Source organism: Crocuta crocuta, unplaced genomic scaffold (genome assembly GCF_008692635.1).
Source record: "Crocuta crocuta isolate KB4526 unplaced genomic scaffold, BGI_CrCroc_1.0 scaffold132, whole genome shotgun sequence".
In the NCBI taxonomy this organism is placed as follows: Eukaryota; Metazoa; Chordata; class Mammalia; order Carnivora; family Hyaenidae; genus Crocuta; species Crocuta crocuta.
Genome location: NW_027528611.1, coordinates 1,891,980 through 1,912,737, shown reverse-complemented (window position 1 = coordinate 1,912,737; position 20,758 = coordinate 1,891,980). Strand labels below are relative to the sequence as shown.

At 47.6% G+C, this 20,758-nt stretch overlaps 1 protein-coding gene across 1 annotated transcript; it reads right to left on the bottom strand.

The window, feature by feature from the left end:
• Positions 1-829: 829 nt before the first annotated feature.
• PPIL1 (peptidylprolyl isomerase like 1) lies at positions 830-20,621 on the bottom strand. Its single transcript, XM_077754886.1, has 4 exons — positions 20,344-20,621; positions 17,642-17,796; positions 2,870-2,938; positions 830-2,281 (listed from the first exon to the last, which is right to left on the bottom strand). Exons 1-4 carry the CDS (start codon positions 20,397-20,399, stop codon positions 2,061-2,063), a joined length of 501 nt encoding a protein of 166 aa, XP_077611012.1. The 5' UTR covers positions 20,400-20,621; the 3' UTR covers positions 830-2,060.
• Positions 20,622-20,758: the final 137 nt, after the last annotated feature.

Below are 20,758 nucleotides of genomic sequence, written 5' to 3'. Positions count from 1 at the left end.
CAGGCTCCCCTGGTGATTCCTGGGTGTGGTGAAGCGTGCTGAGCACACTGTACTCAGGTCCTTCTTTCCCTCGCTGAGTAGTGATGGTCCATTCCCACCACTCCCACGACCTGGGCGAAAACGGGCACTCTCAGGATTCTAATTCCGGGAGGCAAACTCGTAGAGGTGGACCCCATGACATCTGCCCAGTCCAGGCCAAGAGAAGTTTCTCCTTCCCCAGAGTCTAGAACAACACTCTGCCCAACACCATCTCTGAAAAGTTAATAAAGTTATTTATGTAGTCTGTTGTTGGGTTTTGCTTTTTTGATGTTGAAAAGAAAGAGAAAGAGAAGAAAAAGAAAAGAAGGAGAAGCATGGAGAAAGAGGCCAAAGGTGGGGAAGGCCTGGGGAACAGAACTTTTTGGTCATTCCCTACAGTAAATCATCATTTCCGAAATGTATGGAGTGACGAGGAAGAAGAGTAAAGCTCCGATCCCCTCTTCCATCAAGGAGCTACCAACTTAAGGAAGCCACATGCATACCACCTCTGGGTCCATAACATGAAGGTGGATTTCCTGCAAGTTCAAGGGATGCTTTAGGTCTCTCAGCACATCCACCTGGCTAATCTATACACTTCCCCCTCACTCAGAAATGCCAGTGGATATCACTTAAATTCTTTCTTAGATACTGCCTTTTTAAAGTCAGACTTGCTCTTGACTAGAAGTCCATTGGAGACCACAAACCTAAAATGTGGAATCTTGAAGACGAGCCTTACAGAACTACTTGAGACGGTTCACATGTTAAAATGGCTGTTACAACCTCATACAGTATTTACAATCAGACCACCGCAGCAATTTCAACCATCAGTGACACTTTATTTTGGAAGTTTCTATGTGTTACATAGGTGTTAACTTCCTTTTTGTTACCAACCCCCATAGAAAAAAATCAGGAAGATTCAAAAAACATATAAAATCTCTTATCCGGTCTCTCTAGCCCTAGGTTAAAAAAAACTTAAGCGGTGCCTCTCCTTCATGACACGACTGCCTCATAAGGAGAATTCATAGGCTACCCTTCTGCTCACTACACAGTTCTCCTCCTTCCTGGGGAAGAAATGGTCAATGTTTCTGTTTCCTTCTAATAAATCCCTTTCTCGATTATTACACATTATCATTCCCCACTTGACACCTTCTTAGAAACTTGATTGTTGGATACATTTTTCATTTGGCAAAAGTCCAATGTGGCTTTGTGTGGGATGTCGAAGTGTCAGAAACAGCCGTGTTGATGTTCTAGTTTCGAGAGGGAAAATATATATAGAGAGACGCACACACTCCCTGGAAGAACAAATGTAGGAGACTGAAATAGGGTGTGCACAGAGTTAAGAAGGCTGATAGACACTACTTGGTTTTGGATTCTGTGGCTGTCAGCCACCGAAGCCTGCAGTGTAGGCCAGAATATAAATCTGCAGGAAGAGGTTCGGTTAGGCACTACGAAATGACAGAGCTGGCTTCGTTCTGTTCCAGTGTACCAGAACAGACACGTGCGGGGGGGCGGGGGCAGCATGCCCATTTCCCACAAGCAGTCCCTATGAATGATCACTTATTCACTTATGAGCATTTCTGTAAATGCTCTGTCAACCTGGGCACCCGGGGAAGAGAAAAGAAGCATCCCATTAAGATATACTTCCAGGGCACCTGGGTGGCTCAGTCAGTGGAGCGCCCGACTCCATTTTGGCTCAGGTCATGATCCCAGGTTCGTAGGATCAAGCCCTGTGTCAAGCTCTGTGCTGAGGGCCACTGGTAATCCCTTCCTTGGGATTCTCTCTCTCTTCCTCTGCCCCTTTCCCCCACTTGTGAGTGTGCTCCCTCTCTCAAATAAAATTTAGAAAAATTATTTTTAAAAAAATAATAAAATAAAAAAAATATATACTTCCATCTCTAACTCACCCAAGACCCTAGGTCTCCTTAGCTCTGTGATTTGCAAGGCCCAAATGAAGTTTAAGTACGTGGCACTCTAGGTCCCGCGGAACCTGGTTCACAGGGGCCATCTCAGAAGACCTGAGCATGCCCAAGACAGCAGCAAGCCTATCCAGAAGGGTACGCCTTAATGATCTTCACATCATCCACCGGGCGGTCCTGGGAGTTCGTCTCCACCATTCCTACTCGGTTCACCATTCCTATACCCTGGCACACACGGCCAAAAATAGTGTGTTTGCCATCGAGCCACTGGGTGGGGGCAAGAGTCACGAAAAACTGGCTGCCGTTGGTGTCTGGCCCTGCATTGGCCATTGCGAGAATTCCGGCCCCTGGTGGGAAAAAGGAAGAAAAGAGTATGAAAACCCCCCAAAGCCCCAGCCTGGAGCGTGTTACACCACCCCAGGCTTTCGTCTGGCCACTGTCATCAGCCAGGCAAACAATCTTCCCCTGAGGGCAGGCCCTCTGCCTTTATACAAAGGCCAACACTGCACTACCTCAACAACCTCGTCTTCCTGGTCTCCACCTACTCCCCAGCTTCTCTCCCCAGCTTCTCACCAACCGCTGGGCCATGTTCTGTATCCCCCTCAAAATCCCAGCAAGGTCCCCTGCTTCTCTGAGGAACACAGACTTTAGTTATAGTACAGACCTATAGATACATGGTATATAAACAAAACTCCGAGTTTATGCGAGCGACATCCAACAATTAGAGGCTAAACCACTCGGGCCAGCAGTGAACTTCTCAGGACCCTGAGAGGCGTCACCTTCTCTAATCCACCAGGGCCCTTTGTGGCGCCACAGCTGGGCAGCGATGTGGCATCATGCCACTGTGGCAGGCACACGGCCTGGGTCGGAGCCAAGGGCAAGCTTTTAAAGTCCACTCCCTCTTCCTACCCGGTCCAGCCGGATTCCATACTTACCCGTGAATTTCAGGTCGGGATGAAGTTCATCTTCAAACTGCTTGCCATAGATGGATGCACCACCCCGACCTGCCGGGTTAGGAGACAAGGGGCCAATTAGCCAGTTCCACACTCTACCTCACAGCAAGAACTACGGCCCAGGGTCTGAAGATTCTTCCAAGTACAGGAAAGGAAAGAGCAGAGAGCACGCCTGGCCCATGCAAAATACACTGCAACTACAGAGCCCGGCAACAGAATCAAGCACAGACATGGCATTCAAATCACTGGTTTCATTCAGGTAAGAGGTGTCTTTTCAAAATAACACCAAGAGTGTTTTTTCCTGCTTATTAAAGTAATACATGTTCACTGTCAAATGGGCAGAAAGCATAGAACATCATCAAAAGAACATTAAAGTCCCTTATAATCTAACCATCTATAGATTAACTACCATTTATAATTTGTTATCTTAAGAGATTTCATTTTTAACTTTCTTATGAGTATTTTAGACAGGAATGTCCCAGGCCTTAATCCTGTGCCCGTCACAGACATTGCTAATCGATCACCATTCCTCCCTGCTGAGCTTCGATCTGCCTCGGTAGCCTACCAACTCAGAACTGTAGGCAGCCATGTTTGGTTTTTTTCAACGTTTTATTTTTGAGAGAGAGAGAGACACAGAGTATGAGCAGGGGAGGAGCAGAGAGAGAGAGAGAGAGGGAGATGCAGAATCCGAAGCAGGCTCCAGGCTCCGAGCTGTCAGCACAGAGCCTGACATGGGGCTCGAACTCATGAACCATGAGATTATGACCTGAGCTGAAGTCAGAGGCTTAACTGACTGAGCCCCCCAGGCACCCCAGCAGCCATGTTTAAGGGATCAGAGAGGGCACAAGAATTAAAGAGCTACTTGCTGTCCTTAACCTAGATGAAGGAAAATAACATTCATTTAAGTCAAAGATACCCAGCCTAAGGAAAGTAGGGTGAAAGTGGCAACGTGAGAGAAAGGAATAATACCACAGCAGGCAGGGTCCGTGGAGAGGAACGGTGGTGCGTCACAAGATTATTATGAAGAGACACGAAATTAGGAAAGATTCGCTAGCAACATCCCCACCACATGCCATTTATATTATGTCCCCAAGAGTGTGGTGCTGTGTACCCAGGTTCTGTTCTTAGGACAAAATGATATAATAAATGTGGTTTTCCCAAAGGAAAAAAAAATGTCCTTAGAGGAGGCAACGCGTCTAATCAACTATTTAGCAAAAATATACGACTCGTTGAACTACTTTGGTTTCTCCAAGTTGACCAACGAAGACAAAACAGCCTGGAACAGAGTGAACACGGGTTATCAGCTTATTCTGTTGGCCTGGGGCCAGAGAACAGCCCAGACACCGGGAGCACGCCCCCTTTTACACCCTGCCGCCCCCTTTTACACCCTGCCGTGAGAGCAGGATGTTACAGCACCAGGATGTTACAGCACCATGTTCCTCCCAGCCCCTGGGGCCCTGCTACCACGTTTCCATGGAGAAAATCCGCTGCGGTACCTTTTAGGACGTTCCCCCCACTGGGAGCCTGTCACAGCCCTTGGTTCTGGAAGACCACAGTTCTTGTGCAAAGAGGGATAGGGGTGGATCCTAACAGACTCAGGGAAACCTTCCCCCAGGCCCAGGCGACCTAGGCTTCTGGAAAAATACCCAGCTACCAAACTTTGTAAAAATTTGTCCTAAAATTCCAACCTGTCAGTATACTTCTAAAAGAGCAATCATGTGACCAATACATTATCTCAGACTCCCGAGGCAAGGTTCCTGCCTGAGGCTGGGGGTGGCGGGGGTGGTTAGTGCTAGGGCTGAATATGAAAGAGAAGGCCATGGGGGCAAACTGTGGTGAAGCCCTAAATCCAGGGCTTGAGTGAGCAAATGGAGGGTGAAGTTCAGTAGTGGGCTGTTCATCGCAGGCTGAGCCTCAGACATGTGGTCCCTGCAAGCTGAGGGCCGCCAGGACGAAATCTCAGGGCCCCTGCCCTGCAGGAACTGAAAGCCATCGTGTAAATGGCACCGAGAACACTAAGAGGGATAAGGGATGGGCCAGTCAAGAGTCACAGAGGAAGCCAGGGGTTTTAGGGCATTAGGAGAAGAGAGGAAAGAGCATGGAGGCCCGCCTGTACTCACTGGGCATAGTTTGACCAGTTGCAACTAGTTTGGGTCTCTACAGCACCATTTACGCATCAGATGTTATCTTTTCATAATCGAATTCAACCCAGTAGGGTTTGCAACAAAATGTCAGAAAGACAGAGAATTCCAATCAAAACATTCCTCTGGGCATGTGGAATAGGGGAAAGACAGTAGGGGGACAGCCGTGATTAAGGAGTTTTCTGGTGCAGAGCAGGCTACCCAGATGCGCGATCGCTTACTGAGCGGACGATTTGGAAGCTCTGCAGTCAGAACGCTGCTGTGTGCCTCGTCTAGCACAGATCCGATGGAGACGGGCGTTGATCAGTTTTGTAAATTCTGTATTCTGGAAGTTCTTTTCCTCTTCTGTCTCTTCGACACTTATTCAAGGTATTTACTATTTCAGACGTACAAGAGACAAGGACTAATGTGACAAACAATCGCACCCTCCCTCAGGACGAGTGAAGCCAATCCCATCAAGGACCCCATGTACCCACTCCCTGCCCTCAGCACCTGCCTCCCCCCCTACCAGCCCACAACTGCTTCAAAGAATCAACCACTGTGCCAGCCAGGAGTCTGTCCCTTCTGTGCATTTTCCTCTTTGCAACCTGGGTATGCATCCCTAAAACAATGTACATATTTCTCGGTTTATACAAATGGTATTATACTCCATGTATTCTTCTGCCATTAGCTCTTCTTTGTTCGCCGCTCTAAGTGATACTTACCCATTCCGTTCGGCGCGGCTCTCTGGAGCATTCGTTCCGACTGTGAGTGTGACACCAATCTCCTCTTGCCTCGTGTCCATGGGCGTCTGGGATCCTCCTGCTCATGGTTTTGCTGTCGTAAACCGCACTGCAGTGACCGTTCTTGGCTTCTCTCAGACACGTGCGGGGGCTCTCAGGGCTACGCCGCGTGGAGGACGGGGAGGGTCGCGGTCTGAGCACTTCCCTGGTCCCAGATTTCCCCGAAACAGCTTGCCCGAGTGGCCCCAACATGCACCCCCCACTCCGCGCTCACTCTTACTGCCCTAGGTGCTCTAGCCAGAGGTTCTAACACTCCTCAGTCGGAGAGGCATCCGTCCCATCTCTTGGGTTTTAACCTGCATTTCCTCAAAGGTGTGCATAACGTCTTGTTTACTGGCTATTTAGCTGTCCTCCTTCGTGAACTTACCTAAGTGGTTTGACATTCCTATATGTAAATGTATATGTAATTCATACATATAAATTATATACATATAACTTGTACATTATTAGGATTAGTATTTTGGACACTAACCCTTGGTCAGTTAATGCTTTTGCAAATACTTTCTTCCAGTGGATGAAATTTTATCATTCTTCTATGAGGTCTTCTGCTGCACAAAAATTTTTGCAGTTGAAATTCCTCGATTGTTTTCTTTACGACCTGTCTTTCTGCTTTAAAAAATCTTTCCTTATTCCCAAGACCTCTCTGATGTCTCTTCTTGCCCACGGCCTGGCGGAAGACCCCACAGTGAACTGGAGTGACATCAAAGACAGAACGGTCTGACCCCACGTGGTGCTACTTACCCCATGGCTCCCGTGGCACACCCCGACCGGACCAGCCCCAAAGCAGCACAGGCGAGCCAGTGACCCGTTAAGAGGCCTACGTGAAAGCTCTGCCTGGGGCACTTGACACCAGGAGGCAAGTGACCAAACCCAGCAAAACCTCTCTTCTGGCAAGAGAGCATCCAGCAGCAGGTTAGCTGCTCTCTGAGCATTTCCCACTCTTTCTCTGACCCCTTCTCCACAGCCTACTTCAGCCTCAGGGACATGAAGGGCAGTACTGACCAGTGCCTTTTGCGGCTCGGGGTGGTCAGGTGATCCGGTTCTGATTTACTGATATAAACAGAAGCCTGCTAAGCAGAGTGTCTGGGAAAGCTATAGTTCTCCTGATAAAAAGGGACAAACATGTCCTCTGTCTTTCACCCAGAGTTCGTTCCCCATCTTCCTTCTTTGAAAGCAGAGGCAGTGCCAGGAGCAGCGGCAGCCGTGTTGCAAGCTTAAGACAAGGCTGAGATCCGAGGCCAACACACCAGGGATGATGGAATGGAAAGACAGAGTAAGCTGACGACCTGCCCGGCAGCTGAAGCAGGGTCTACAACTGCTTACCTTTAGCCATTTTGTTCTGCGAGAAAAACGAAAGCTCTCTTTGTTTAAGCCGGTGCAACTGAGTTCTCCGTTACACGCAGCCCAAAGCATCCCAAACGGATACGATCGCTGTCAGTAAGAGAGTCTCTGGAAGAGGGGGCGAACTGGTGGAGCGGCTGCTGGCTGCCACGGCAAACGCCAGACAGCAGATCTAACGTGGGAAACAGTGCTACGTGTCTCCAAGAAGCACTGAGGTTCCTCTCTTCCTCGCCTGCCTCTGGGGCCAGAGAGATCCAGACTTCCATCCCAGCTCCACCACCTACTGGCTGTGCAGCCTTAAGCAAGATACTCACCCTCTCTAAGCCTCAGGGTCCTTGTCTGAAAAACAGGAATCGTAGTAGTTCCTCTGTCTCACAGGACTGTTATAGGAACTGAGTAAGACCGGGCTCAGAACCCACATAGTGGAAAGCACGAGGCAAACCCAGTACGGTCAGGGATGACGAGCAATCTTTAACAGAGGTAACGTGGGCATTTTCCTATGAGAGGCAACTGCAGGGAGTGATTAACACCTCACCTTGGGAGCCAGCCTGCCTGGGTTTTTGCAGCTCCTCGCTCGGCAAACTTCTGCCACTCCCTCACTGCTCCTTGCTCTGAGTGTCATTTTGCTGACTTCAATGACACAAAAGGCAAAGGAAAACTTTCGTGTGCTCTCACAACCAAACCCACTCCCCTTCCCTTCCTTCTTCCCTTACGAATGCACTGTACGAATAAACTGTTCCTGGGTCTCTACCACCACCACATACCTCATCCATCCCATTCACCTTTATGGAACTTTGCAACTATAATCCCTCCCTCTCCTGTATCAAGTTTTCTTTCTAGTAGATCATGCCTATCGGCAATAAAAAGAATATATTAATATTTCCTGTCTTAAAAAAGAAACACAACTCTCCAAGCATCTCCCAATTCCTCTGCACCCCTTCACAGGAAAACTCCTCAAAAAAGCTGTTAACACTCAGTATCTTGGCTTCCTCTCCTGTCTCTAAATGCACTCGATCAAACTTTTGCCCTGACTGCGCCACTATAATGGCTCTTGCCAAGGTCATCAGTGACGATCCTGTCATTAAATCCAACGGTCAATCCTCAGGCCTCACCTTGCCTGCTCCATGAGCAGCATCTGACAGTTGATGTCACCCTTCTTAAAATCCCACCTTGGGGCGCCTGGGTGGCTTAGTCGGTTAAGCGTCCGACTTTCGCTTAGGTCATGATCTCGTGGTTTGTGGGTTCGAGCCCCGCGTGGGGCTCTGTGCTAACTGCCAGCTCAGAGCCTGGAGCCTGTTTCAGAGTCTGTGATTCCCTCTCTCTCTGACCCTCCCCTGCTCACGCTGTCTCTCTCTCTCTCTCTCTCTCCTAGAAATAAATAAAACATTAAAAAAAAAAAAATCCCACCTTACTGGTGGCTCCTCCTTTTCCTCTACTGGCTCCTTCTCCTCTGCCCCCTGTGCTTTTATAGGTTAGACCAGCGCTAATGTGTGAAGCCCTCCCCTTCCAACCCCTGCATCTTTCCCAGGCGTTCCCCCAATTGATCTCTTGAATGTCTAGCTCGGTCTTGGCATCTGCTTCCCAGAGGACCAGAACCAAGAGAACCAGGATCACCCTGGTCCAAATACAAAAAGCTCTAGTTCCGATATTGTCGAAAGCTTCCAACTGGTCTCCTTGCTTCTAGCCTTGTCTCCTCTTTTCCAAGCCAGCTGATTCTCCATGTGGAAGTCAGGGGGATCCTTTTAAAACCAGCCTCATCATGGCAGCCCTTGGCTCAAAATCCTCTAGTGACATTTCATTCATCGCACTTAGGACAAAATCCAAAGTCTTCGCCACTTATGAGATTCCGTGGCCTGGCATCCTGCTACCTTCCAAAGTCATCTTCTGCCACTCTTCGCCCGCCTGGCTCGCTCCAGCCACTTGGTCTGTACGATTTCTTGCCAAGCATCCTCTGGTCAAAGGCCTGATTGCTATTCCCTGGGCAGTGTCCTTGCCACCGACAGTCTCAGGCTCACTTCGTCACTTTACTCAGAGCTCTGCTCCAGCGCACCTTCCCAGCGAGGCCTCCCCTAACCAGGCTATCCAACGCGGCACCCCCCTTGCTCCAGCGGTTCTCAACTGAGGGTGAGGTTGCCCCTTGCGGACACTGGACAACGTGTAGAGACGCGTCTGGTCATCACACTGAGGGGTTCTACTAGCATCTAGCAGGGAGCGGTCAGAGAGGCAGCTGAAGAGCCTACAACGCACAGACGGTCCTCTAAGCAAAGAATGACCCAGCCTGAAACGTCAACAGGGCCAAGGCTGAGAAGTCCTGCCCTCTCCCCATACTGCGGTATTTTTTGCACATCATTTGTCCTGACAGGGAGAGCGTATTGCGTAGTTCACGGTCTGGCCCACTAGAATGAGAACTTCACAAGGGCTTTCTTATTTCCTACTGGCTCCCAAGCTCTTAGAGCAATGCCTGGAAGATGGCAGGAGGCCAAAGACATTTGTTGCATAAGTTAAGAATCAAAAGAAATAATAAATAACACCTTTTAAAGCTTCTATTTTGCGTTAAGACTGTCCTCACCATTTTACAAACATCAGCTCATTTACGCCTCGCAGCAACTCCATGAGGTGCACACAACCACACTCTGCGTTTATAGGTAAGGAGGCTCGACGAGCTTGCACAACTTGTCTACGCCGAGTAAGTGTTCGCAGGAAGCCAAGACTCAACTGCAAGCCCCCCAGGCTCCACGACCCTGCTGGTCACCCCACACCCCATGACCCTGCCATCTACTCTGGCCAAATTAAATGTCCTCACTTCTTTTTCTTATCCCAGACTCAAGATTCCCAAAATGGTCCCAGAATAATATTAGATCAAATCTGAACTCCTGTCTGGGAGGCCTCCATGAACTGGTCTGATCTTATCCACCATGCTATCTCTAGCCACCCTGTGCACTCTGTCCCCAGCTGCTCCTTAACTGTCCCCAATACCTATAGTTCAGGGACCTCAGAGATCAAATGGTATATATTTGTCCTGGACATGGAGAGGTGGCTACATGATATCACAGGCCCGGCCAGCATGTGAGACACAACATCTGGGGTGCTGCGCTCTCCTTCACACTCGACATGTCTGTCACTCGTGCCCCTACTCTACTCATTCTTCTCCCTAAATCTAAAATGCCTTTCCCTGTCCTCCAAAGAGGTAAAATTCTACATCTCCTTCAAGCCCCCCTTACGAGATGCCTCCATCCCATGCTCATTCCACTCCACTGTCCTTTTTCTCTTATTACTCCACCCTATCTCATATACATAACCCAGAGTGCATTTACGTATTCTACTACTAAACCCATACATTTGCATATACTATCACTTTCCAGTTGTTTCTTTTGAGATTGAGAGACAGAACGAGAGCAGACGAAGGGCAGAGGGAGAGGGAGAGAGAGAGAATCTGAAGCAGGTTCTCTGCTCCACACGAAGCCCAACACAAGGCTCGATCCCACAACCCTGGAATCACGACCTGAGCCAAAATCAGGAGTTGAACACTCAACTGACTGAGTGGCCCAGGCGCCCCTCTTTTGTTTCTTAGACGAACCATCTTGTCTCCTGGCAGAGAAGGGAGAGCTGCCAGTAAAGGAAAATGCCTTGGTTTCTAATGCTTCAGCCTCTTTCTTCCCAGGCCTTACAAGAGCACAGGACGCCCAGCAGGCTCTTAGCAGCTAGTCATCAAATGAATAAAATTAACACGAGCTTGCTGTTTGACACACTACATTTCAGGTGTTCCTGGGGCTACCGAGAGGAGACGTGAAATCCGAGGGAGGGTGAGCGCAGCATAATCAGCACGTAACTAATCACTGCCATCATGCCGGCCGGGAGCAGGCCAGGCTGCCTGCGGTGCAGGAAGAGCGAAAGGAAGAGCTTGACAGGATGCCATGTCTTAAGGGGGGACAGAGGGAAGAAGTTGGTAGAAGCAGATTAAAATGATGTTCAGACAGCTAAGGAAAAAGCCGGCCTAGTTATTACAGCAAGAAAAATTTTAAAGAGGAATAGTTTAAAATGCAGCAAGTGGGGCACCGGGGGTGGCTCAGTGGGTTAAACATCTGACTCTTAATTTCAGCTCAGGCCATCATCTCACGGTGCGTGGGTTTGAGCCCCGCATCGGACTTTGCACTGACGGTGCAGAGCCTGCTTGGGATTCTTTCTCTCCCTCTCTCCCTGCCCCTCCCCAACTTGTGCTCTCTCTCTCAAAATAAATAAAACTTTGAGTAGCCAGACTGAGGGACAGCGAGAGACAGAAATGGCACACTGGCTTGCTGAAGAGCCCAGGGTGCCTCATGCTGTCTGCCGGAGATATTTAGCACAAAACGTGCAGCCTCATCAGCCAGCAGTTCACGTTAGTGACCCAGGAAGGCCTAACCTTGTTTGCCTTCTACCACAGACCCACTAGCTCAATCGTTTATTACGCTTGAGGCTGGATGCAATTACTTGGAAATCTTTTGAGTGATTCAATGTCATTAAAATTCCATCATGGAAATGTGACATTATGAAGGATTGCAAAGTGATTATAGAAATATAGGGAAGCTCTGACGCGAACCACTCACATCTGAGTCACTCCTAATTCTCGTACATTCATCATGAACTCGCTCAGTTCACTGGCGTTACAAATTAAAATTTTATCTAGTAACAACGAGAGAGAGGAAGTGGATAGGAAAGCACACCAAAGTGCTGACAGGACACTTTCAGATAAAGAAAGAGGAGTGCGGCAGGCTAGATGCCCCCCCATACCTGATGAAACACACAAAAAATTGCCATCTTTTCCAAGCCCCAAATCCACCAGCATCTACCAGAGAAAGGAAACAAACTTATTACAAAAGTGCTGAGAAGAGTAAGCCAAAGAAAGAGATTGCTCTGCCTGTGCTCCCTATAAGTAGTAAGCAGGAAAGAGAGTGTGGAACCCAGAGAATCCTTACATACACCCTCCAATTTTGAGAAGCCAATAGAAGGAGCAGGTGAGCAACCCTCAAAAAACCAAAGAGCAAAGTTCCTGAGGGCAGAAGCCCATGTGCACCCCACGTGCCAGGAGTGGCAGGGCAGGCTACCAGCCACGCCCCCTTGGGGGAGTGGGGGGTCACTGGGCCGTGCTGGGGACGCCAGGACAAGCCACCCCAAAATACGGCACTTTGGCACACTCAACATTTCAAATGGCAGGAATCTGAGAAACATCAGGTACAAGGACATTCTGACATCCCCTTGAAGCAGGGCCTACGGCCCTTGTGGAAGGTGCCCTCACCACATCTGGAGGAAAAGAACATCCCATTTCGAGGACAGAAGGACCCCAAGAGGAATGTGCATGAACAAGCCTCGCTGTTTACTACACTTGTTCAGGCCCCTCTCGTGCTAGCACGGTTCCCCGCAAACTTCTACTCCAGCACAGCACGGCCAAACCTAGCGCCAAACACTCAGAACTTCTTCAGGTCTTCATTCTTCTTTTTTTTAAAAAAAAAAGAAAGGGAGAGAGAGCATGAGAGAGAGGGAGGGTGAGAGACCATCTTAAGCAGGCTCCAGGCTCAGCACGAAACCCAACGCAGGGCTCAATCCCATGACCCTGGGATCATGACCTGGGCCGAAATAATCAAGTCAGATGCTCAGTTGACTGAGCCACCCAGGCGCCCATGGGTCTTTTCTTTATCAAGGCTCCGGTGTCCTCAAAACTTAGAGCAAACAAATCTGTACGCTTTTCTCTCATTAATCTCTCTTGTTACAGAGACCCAACTATGAATGTCAGGGGACGACACGGAGCCCAGGGTTGGGGGGCAGGTCTCCAGGGACAGGGCTTTAATAGAGGCTGGGGAAACGGAACAGAGGCTGGCCCTCCCAGAAGGCGCTCACTCAGCATTAGCTCTCTGCCTCATCAGGCCGGAACAAAATGGGAGAGAAAGCGACCCAGCATCTGGAAAGGGGACGACGACGACGAAGAGAATCCACTTACACTGTAAGTGAGCAAAGAAAAGGTACGAAGAGCATCAGTGCCGACATACGCTGAGCACGGGTGGGATGAAAAGTGTCGCAGAAACTATGCAAACGTATTACAACAAATGGAAGGAGAGACAGAAAGGAAGGGTCCTAAGAGAGAAAACACCTCAGAAACCCAGTCTAGGAGAAAACATAGTCTGAGAAGGGCTTCTCCGCAACTGTCTCAGCTACAGATGCTTCAACTGAAATAAGATTCCAATAAATTAAGAGCTCAAAGACCAGACAATACGTCAACAAAATAAGGCAAAAAGATTGCAGAGCTATGGAAACAGATTGAGAGCCCAATGACCCCAATACGGTGCTAATAAACCAATCAGAGCGGTAAAGTACAGAACAGACAGGACCAGAAGTGAATAAGGCACAGAGTAAAGGTCTAAGATTATCTCAGCGGATGCAGGACAAAACAGAAAAGCATCATCTCACACGCTCAAAAGATGTGTAACAGGGGCGCCCAGGTGGCTTAGTCAGCCAGGCATCCAACTCTTGATTTCAGCTCAGGTCACGGTCTCACAGTCATGGGATTGAGCCTCTCTTTAGTTCCACGCGAAGTGTGAAGCCTGCTTGGGATTCTCTCTCCCTCTCTCTGCCCCTCCCCTGCATGCATGCTCATGCGCGCTCGCGCTCTCTCTCTCTCTCTCTCTCTCTCAAAATAAATAAATAGGGGGACCTGGGCGGCTCATCTGGTTGAGCATCTGACTTCAGCTCAGGTCCTGATCTCACAGTTTGTGAGTTTGAGCCCCACACTGGGCTCGCTGCTGTCAGCGCAGAGCCTCCTTTGGATCCTCTGTCCCCCCCACATTCTCTCAAAAATGAATAAACATTAAAAAAAAAAAAGATCCTTAATAAATAAATAAAGATTTAAAAATAAAAGAAATGTAGTATATGTGAAAAGCAAAGGTCATAAAACAAAGAATAACTAGTTTCCTGAACTAGGAAATCAGAGCAAGGGACAGAGAAAATACTCAGAAATACAAATCGAAACATCTCTTCTGAGCTGGAGGAAGGAGTAAATCTGGCCTCCATACTCTCCAAAGCCATGCTTACCACCAGAGGGGCAACAGAGCAGACCTGTCAGGAAAGATCTGAGAGAACGAGCGTGGCCAGAGAACAGGACACCCAGTCATGGTCTTTTTCAGAGTCTCAAACATGATGGAGTTAAATAAAAAAAAAAAAAAAAAAAAAAAAAAAACAGAACACCCTTGAGCGCTTGCAATACAAACCGCTCAGCAGGAAATTCTGCCTCCAGCCCCTGTGAACAGACAGGCCTAGCGGTAAGCACCAAACCCTCTGAAATGCAGAGCCCATACTGCAGCGGAGGGAATCAGGCACAGAATGGAAAATGCACTCTCATGACCGGGAAAAATAAAACTAATAGAGCAAGGGCTGGAGTGTAGGTGTGAGGTAACAGAAGAGACACGGATGCATCTCTCTCTCTGTCCCCAGTTCCCAGCACAGAACTCCTAAAACTCCTGTAACTTCCTATGTGGTAAGAAGACTAGGGGGCATCTCTTGTTCTAATATTTGGTCTCTGACCTGTCTGTGAAATAGGGCTTCCAAAACCCTTTGAAATTCCTAAGTGAGAAGAGCACCAGGAGCGTCTTTTGTTCTAATGAGGCAGGTGGGCTCCTGGATGGGGACTGGTCCCCAGAAAGACCAAACCATGACTAGAAGCTTGGAGTTTTCAGCCCCCACCACCCCCTGCTTCTTCAGAGAGGGGAGAGGAGCTGGAAATGGAGGTAATGATTGCTCACATCCACATGAAGGAGCCTCCATAAAATCCCACTACAGGGTTCAGAGAGATTCCAGGTGAGCTAACACATCCCTTCCAGGAAGGTGACGCACCCTAACTCCAAGGGGACAGAAGCTCCTACCCTGGGGACCCTCCGAGACCTCACCCTATTCATCTCTTCATCTGGCTATTCAACTATATGCTTTATCAAGTCCTTTAATAAACTAGTAAACGTCTCCATGAGCTCTGTGAGCTGCTCTGGCAAATTAATTGACCCCAAGGAGGGGGTTATTGGAACCTAGGCTTGTGACTGAAGTGGGGCCGGGGGGCAGGGGGGCAATCTTGTGGGGCCTGGGCCTTAACTCACGGGATCTGATGCTATCTATGGGTAGGTAATGTTGAAACCGAGTTAACTGTAAGACACCCACTTGGTGTCACAGAATTGCTTGCTGGGGGCGGGGGTGGTAAGCCTCCGCACATTTGTGTCAGAAGTGATCTGTGTGAGCAGTAAGGAAGACGTGCAGGGGAAAAACACAGGAAGGAAGGACCAGGTTTTTCCCATCACAGAATGCAGGCAAAACTGAGTTTTTCCTAAACAATAGAAATGGGTAAAAATTTACGTACTAACTGCCTCACCTTTCATAGCAGGAAATCAATATTTTAATTAAGCATGTACAAAACTAAATGTCTTTTTAATTTTTTTAATGTTTATTTTTGAGAGAGAGAGAGAGCGCGATCGAGCAAGATAGGGATTAGAGAGGAAGACACAGAATCTGAAGCAGGGTCCAGGTTCCGAGCTGTCAGCCCAGAGCCCACGTGGGGCTTGAATTCACAGACCATGAGATCACGACCCAAGCAGAAGTCAAACACTTAGCCAACTGAGCCACTCCGGTGCCCCTGTTTTCTTGTTTTAAAAACAGTAATATGCATGACATTGCCTATTGTCTTGAAATTATCTCTGTTTAGCTAGTTATCCATCCATTCATCCATCCTTTTAACTAGGTATTGGAAAAGAAAGATGTCTAGAATAATGGCCACCAACAGTAAACATCAATTGTTTCTGATAAGTGGGATATTGTGGGAATAATTAATAGTGGTTAGAAATCTTTAGGAAGGGGGCACCTGGGTGGTTCTGTCAGTGAAGCATCTGATTCCTGGTTTCAGTTCAGGTCATGATCTCATCATGCGTGAGTTAAAGCCCATCAGGCTCTGCATTGACAGTGGGGAACCTGCTTGGGATTCCCTCTCCCCCTCTCTCTCTGCCTCTCCTGTGTGCTCTCAAAATAAATAAATAAACTTAAAAAAAAAAAAAAGAAAGAAAGAAATCTTTAACAAGTATACTTATAAGTGATTTTCGTGTTTATTTTTTAGTTTCCTATACATTCTGTATTTTTAAATGTATCCATATATTTCTATTTAAAAAAATTTTTTTTTCCCAAAAATTTCTTTAATGTTTTATTTATTTCTAGGAGAGAGAGAGAGAGACAGCATGAGCAGGGGAGGGTCAGAGAGAGAGGGAGTCACAGACTGAAACAGGCTCCAGGCTCTGAGCTGGCAGTCAGCACAGAGCCCGACGCGGGGCTCGAACCCACGAACCGCAAGATCATGACCTGAGCGAAAGTCAGACGCTTAACCGACTAAGCCACCCAGGCACCCCTAAAAAAATTTTTTTAACATTTATTTATTTTTGAGAGACAGGGAGACAGAGCATGAGCAGGGGAGCAGCAGAGAGACAGGGAGACACAGAATCCGAAGCAGGCTCTAGGCTCCGAGCTATCAGCAGAGCCCGAGGTGGGGCTTGAACCCACGAACCATGAGACGTGACCTGAGCCAAAGTCAGACGCTCAACTGACTGAGCCACTCAGGAGCCCCAATCCATATATTTTAAAAACCACTGAATACTTCTGGTCATAAAGGGTAAATAGAGAACAGCTGAGATGACAAAGAACAGGATTAAGAAAAACTGGTACAGAGAGTATCAAACTTCTTTAAAGGCAAAAAAAAAAAAAAAAAAGCAAGAGCAGAAATTAGCAGCGAGAGAAAATGCGGACTGAGCAGCAAGGGGCCTTGAAACTCAGGTTAGCATGCACCAACTTCACTAATACATCTCATCTAAGTGACAGTAACTCCCAAATTCATACCTCCATCCCAGATCTCTCCATGAACTCCACACTCCTATCCCTTCACTTATTCAACATCTCTAAATGAAGACCTGAAAAGTATTTCAAACGTAATGTGTCTAAAACCAAAACCAAATTCTTGACTTTTCCCTCCACACATGCTCCTCTCTCCTATTTCACTGAACTCCACTCATGTTGGCTTGGGGCGCCTGGGTGGCTCAGTCAGGTGAGCGTCCAACTCTTGATTTCAGCTCAGGTCATGATCCCTGAGGGTCACAGGATCCCTAGGGTCATGAGATCGAGTCCTGCACCGGGCTCCACGTTGAGCATGGTGCCTACTTAAGATTCTCTATCAGGGCATGTGGGCGGCTCAGTCAGTTGAGCATCCGACTTGCGCTCAGGTCACGATCTCACGGTTTGTGAGTTCAAACCTCGCGTCGGGCTCTGTGCCGACAGCTAGAGGCCTGGAGCCTGCTTTGGATTCTGTGTCTCCCTCTCTCTCTCTCAAAAATAAATAAACACACATACAAAACGATTCTCTTTCTCTCTCCCTCTGGCCCTCTCCCCTGCTTACTCTCTCTAAGATAAAATTAAAAACAAAAAAACTGATGTTGGCTTAACTATACCTGTCCCTGTTGGGTCACCTCCCTGGATCATGAAGTCTTTGATGATTCTGTGGAATTTGGTGCCATTGTAGTAACCGCGACGTGCCAACTCTGCAAAATTCTTACAGGTCTTTGGAGCATGCTTCCAGTACAACTCCAGCACAATGATTCCCATGCTGCAGAGGACAGGACAGGAGAGTTCTAGTCAAGCACAAGGTCACAGTGGACAGGAATATGATAGGACTGATTCGAGACTCTTTATTTTCAAGTCATGAGATTGTAATAAACATCAGATTTCAGGCTCAGCAAAGGAAAACATCGCAACGTAAATGACATAAACACAGGTATCTTCTTTGTGTAAAACACATAGGAACTTGTATGTGCAAAACACACAGAAACAAAGTAACTGTGGACAACTAAAAATTCAAACTGGCCTTATAAATTAAAAAATTGCTGATCATGGGAAACCAGTATAACCAATCTTTAATTTGAAAAAAAAAATTACCCCTAATTTGTAATTTTTTAAAAGAAGGACATTATTATTATCAGGAATTTGTATTTATTTATACATGCATTAAATTTCTGGGTTGGGGTAGAAACTGGGCAAATGGGAAACAGGAAGGTTTTTAATGAGTGTTTTTTTTTAACTTTTATATTTTTGAAACATGTAACTATATTACCTATTTGTAAAAGTTTTAATGGAAAAAAAAGGTACAGTTTGTGTGTATTTAGAAGAGGGTGTAACAAATGCAAAACCTGCTTACTTCACATCTCTATACCTATCAAAATGGGATGAGTGCTTCCCCTCTCCTTCCCTTTCCCCTCCCCCCACCACCCAAGTACTGATCAGGAAAAAAGTAAGACTTACACAGGTGCCTTCCCCTCCCCTCTACTCACTCCATCACTCACCTACATCTTAAGCTTCAAGAATGTGAAAATTGAGGCAACTATGTATATCCTGGATAGCCAGTGCAAAGCACAGCATAAGCACTCTATAAATATGTATATGGTAGATGCTAGAACATAGCTCTCTATAAAAAGCCTTTCTACCAGGAATTCATCCTTCACCCTACTAACATTCAACAGTGATTAACACCTACTCTGTGCAAGGCATGGTTCTAGGTGTTTTCCCCCTCACGGAACTTACATTCTGGTGCGTATTTTTTAAATACAGGGAATACCTTTTTGGAATGGTAATCAGGAAATACCTGTACAATTCTGAAATCTACATACCCTTTGACAGCAATTTCAACTTCTAAGTATTCTATAGCAAAACGCACAAGCATGCTTAAGAATACTATATATGTAAGGATATTCATGCCAGTTTCTGTCATAACAAAAAACAAGAGGCAACTTAAGTATCCTTCAAAGAAGTGACTAAAGCACAAAATATCCATACTATGGGAAGCTGTATTAGCAAGTGAAACAAAAGCAAATTACAGAAAAAAAACCTATATACAGCATGATCATGTGATCTTGTTTTTGCTAAGAAACAGAACATTTAAGAGAGATGTTTATATATTCAGAGAGAAAGAGGTGGAAGGTCATCCAACAAACTACTGTTTTTACAGGAAGTGGTGGCTTTCACCTGCTCTATACACTGTTACACTGCTTGGATTTAATTTTTGATTGATTTTGTAACTGATAAAAACATTGACAGGTGAATTCAGAAATTACTTTCAAGTTGGGGCCTTTAAAGAAGTAGAATTTTGGTGGTGGGGAAGATGACCAAGGAGCAAAAGCAGCATCTGAAAGCTGTGATCTGGGGGAAAACAGCACAGGCAGAAAATAGAAAAAAGAGACCTGGACCTAGGCTACTGATGGGAATGGCTGAAGATGTAGCCAGAGAGGGAAGACAAAGGCCAGGTAAAAAGAAAATAATCTTGAATGTCAGACTACCATGCTTTCATTTTATACTGTTGTAGAATTCAGAAGTTCCTTACGTTATTTGTCCTACTTTCTTAAGATCACTTTGGACTTTTTCCAAAGAGGAAATGGAATGAACGGAGCTAAAGAACCTAGCTTGTGAAGCAGACTGACCAGGCTCCAAATGAGGTTTCCCTACTTACCTGCTATATGGGTTTGGTCAGATCATTTAATCTGTAAATTCTGGCATTTCTCGTGCTAAAACTGGAGAGAAGGTGGACACCCATGTGGGTAGTAAGTGGATTAAACTAGATGAGATGCTATAGGTCAAAAGCATGGCACTCGCCGATTAGTGCCCAACTATCACTCTTCGAAAGTGGGGAAAATGTGTTTCTTCCGGTACCTTTCTAACAATTTGTTAATGCATCCGAACTGCGCACAACGTTAGCAGTTACTGTAACCGCTGTATAAACAAGTCCCACCTAAATGACAGTAACTCTCAAATTCAAAGGCGGCGTGTGTCTTAGGCACCTCTATCCTGATTCCAGCTCCAACGTCGCTGGCTTGTAGACTCATCAGACGCTAGCTGAATGAATGAATGGATGAATGAACGACCAAGTGGGAGAAGGGCAACCAGGCCGCTGTCGCTGAGGTCTCCCGGCGAGCCGATGCCGGGCTCGGACGCGGGCGGGGGTGGTCCCCATTCAGCGCCCAGGCTGCCCTCCCGCCGCCGCTCTACGCTCGTCCACGTGGAGGCCGGCCTCCCGGGGGAAAGCACCCGGAACCCAGCACCGCGGCAAAGCCCGGGCCCCGCGTCGCCTCCGCCAGGCCAGCCCCAGAGGCCCGTCCCCTCTCACCTGGTCTCTAAGTACACGTTGGGCGGCTGCCAGGAGTCGGGGGGGATCGCCGCCATGGCGCAGCGCGCGCAATCCAGGAGCAACCGCTACTTCCGGTGTCGATTCTTGGGGACCCGCCGCCTGCACACACTTCCGGTCCTCGCCGTTCAACCCTTGCTATGGCAGGACCGGGGGCGTGGAGACGAGGAAGAAGGACCCCATTTCCAAGGTGGAGACACCGGGATGTGAAGCGAAGACAGGATAACCGCAGAGGCGGAGAAAAGCGCAAGCTCCATTGTACGGATGGTCTCCGGATGAAGAGAGTGCGACACTCTCCTCTCGCTCTGATTGGTTCGTTTAGGCGTGGAAGGCGGGGAGAACCAGCAAATCTGCACTCCGATTGGAGTTACGTCCTAATTTTCCATGGGAAGAAGTT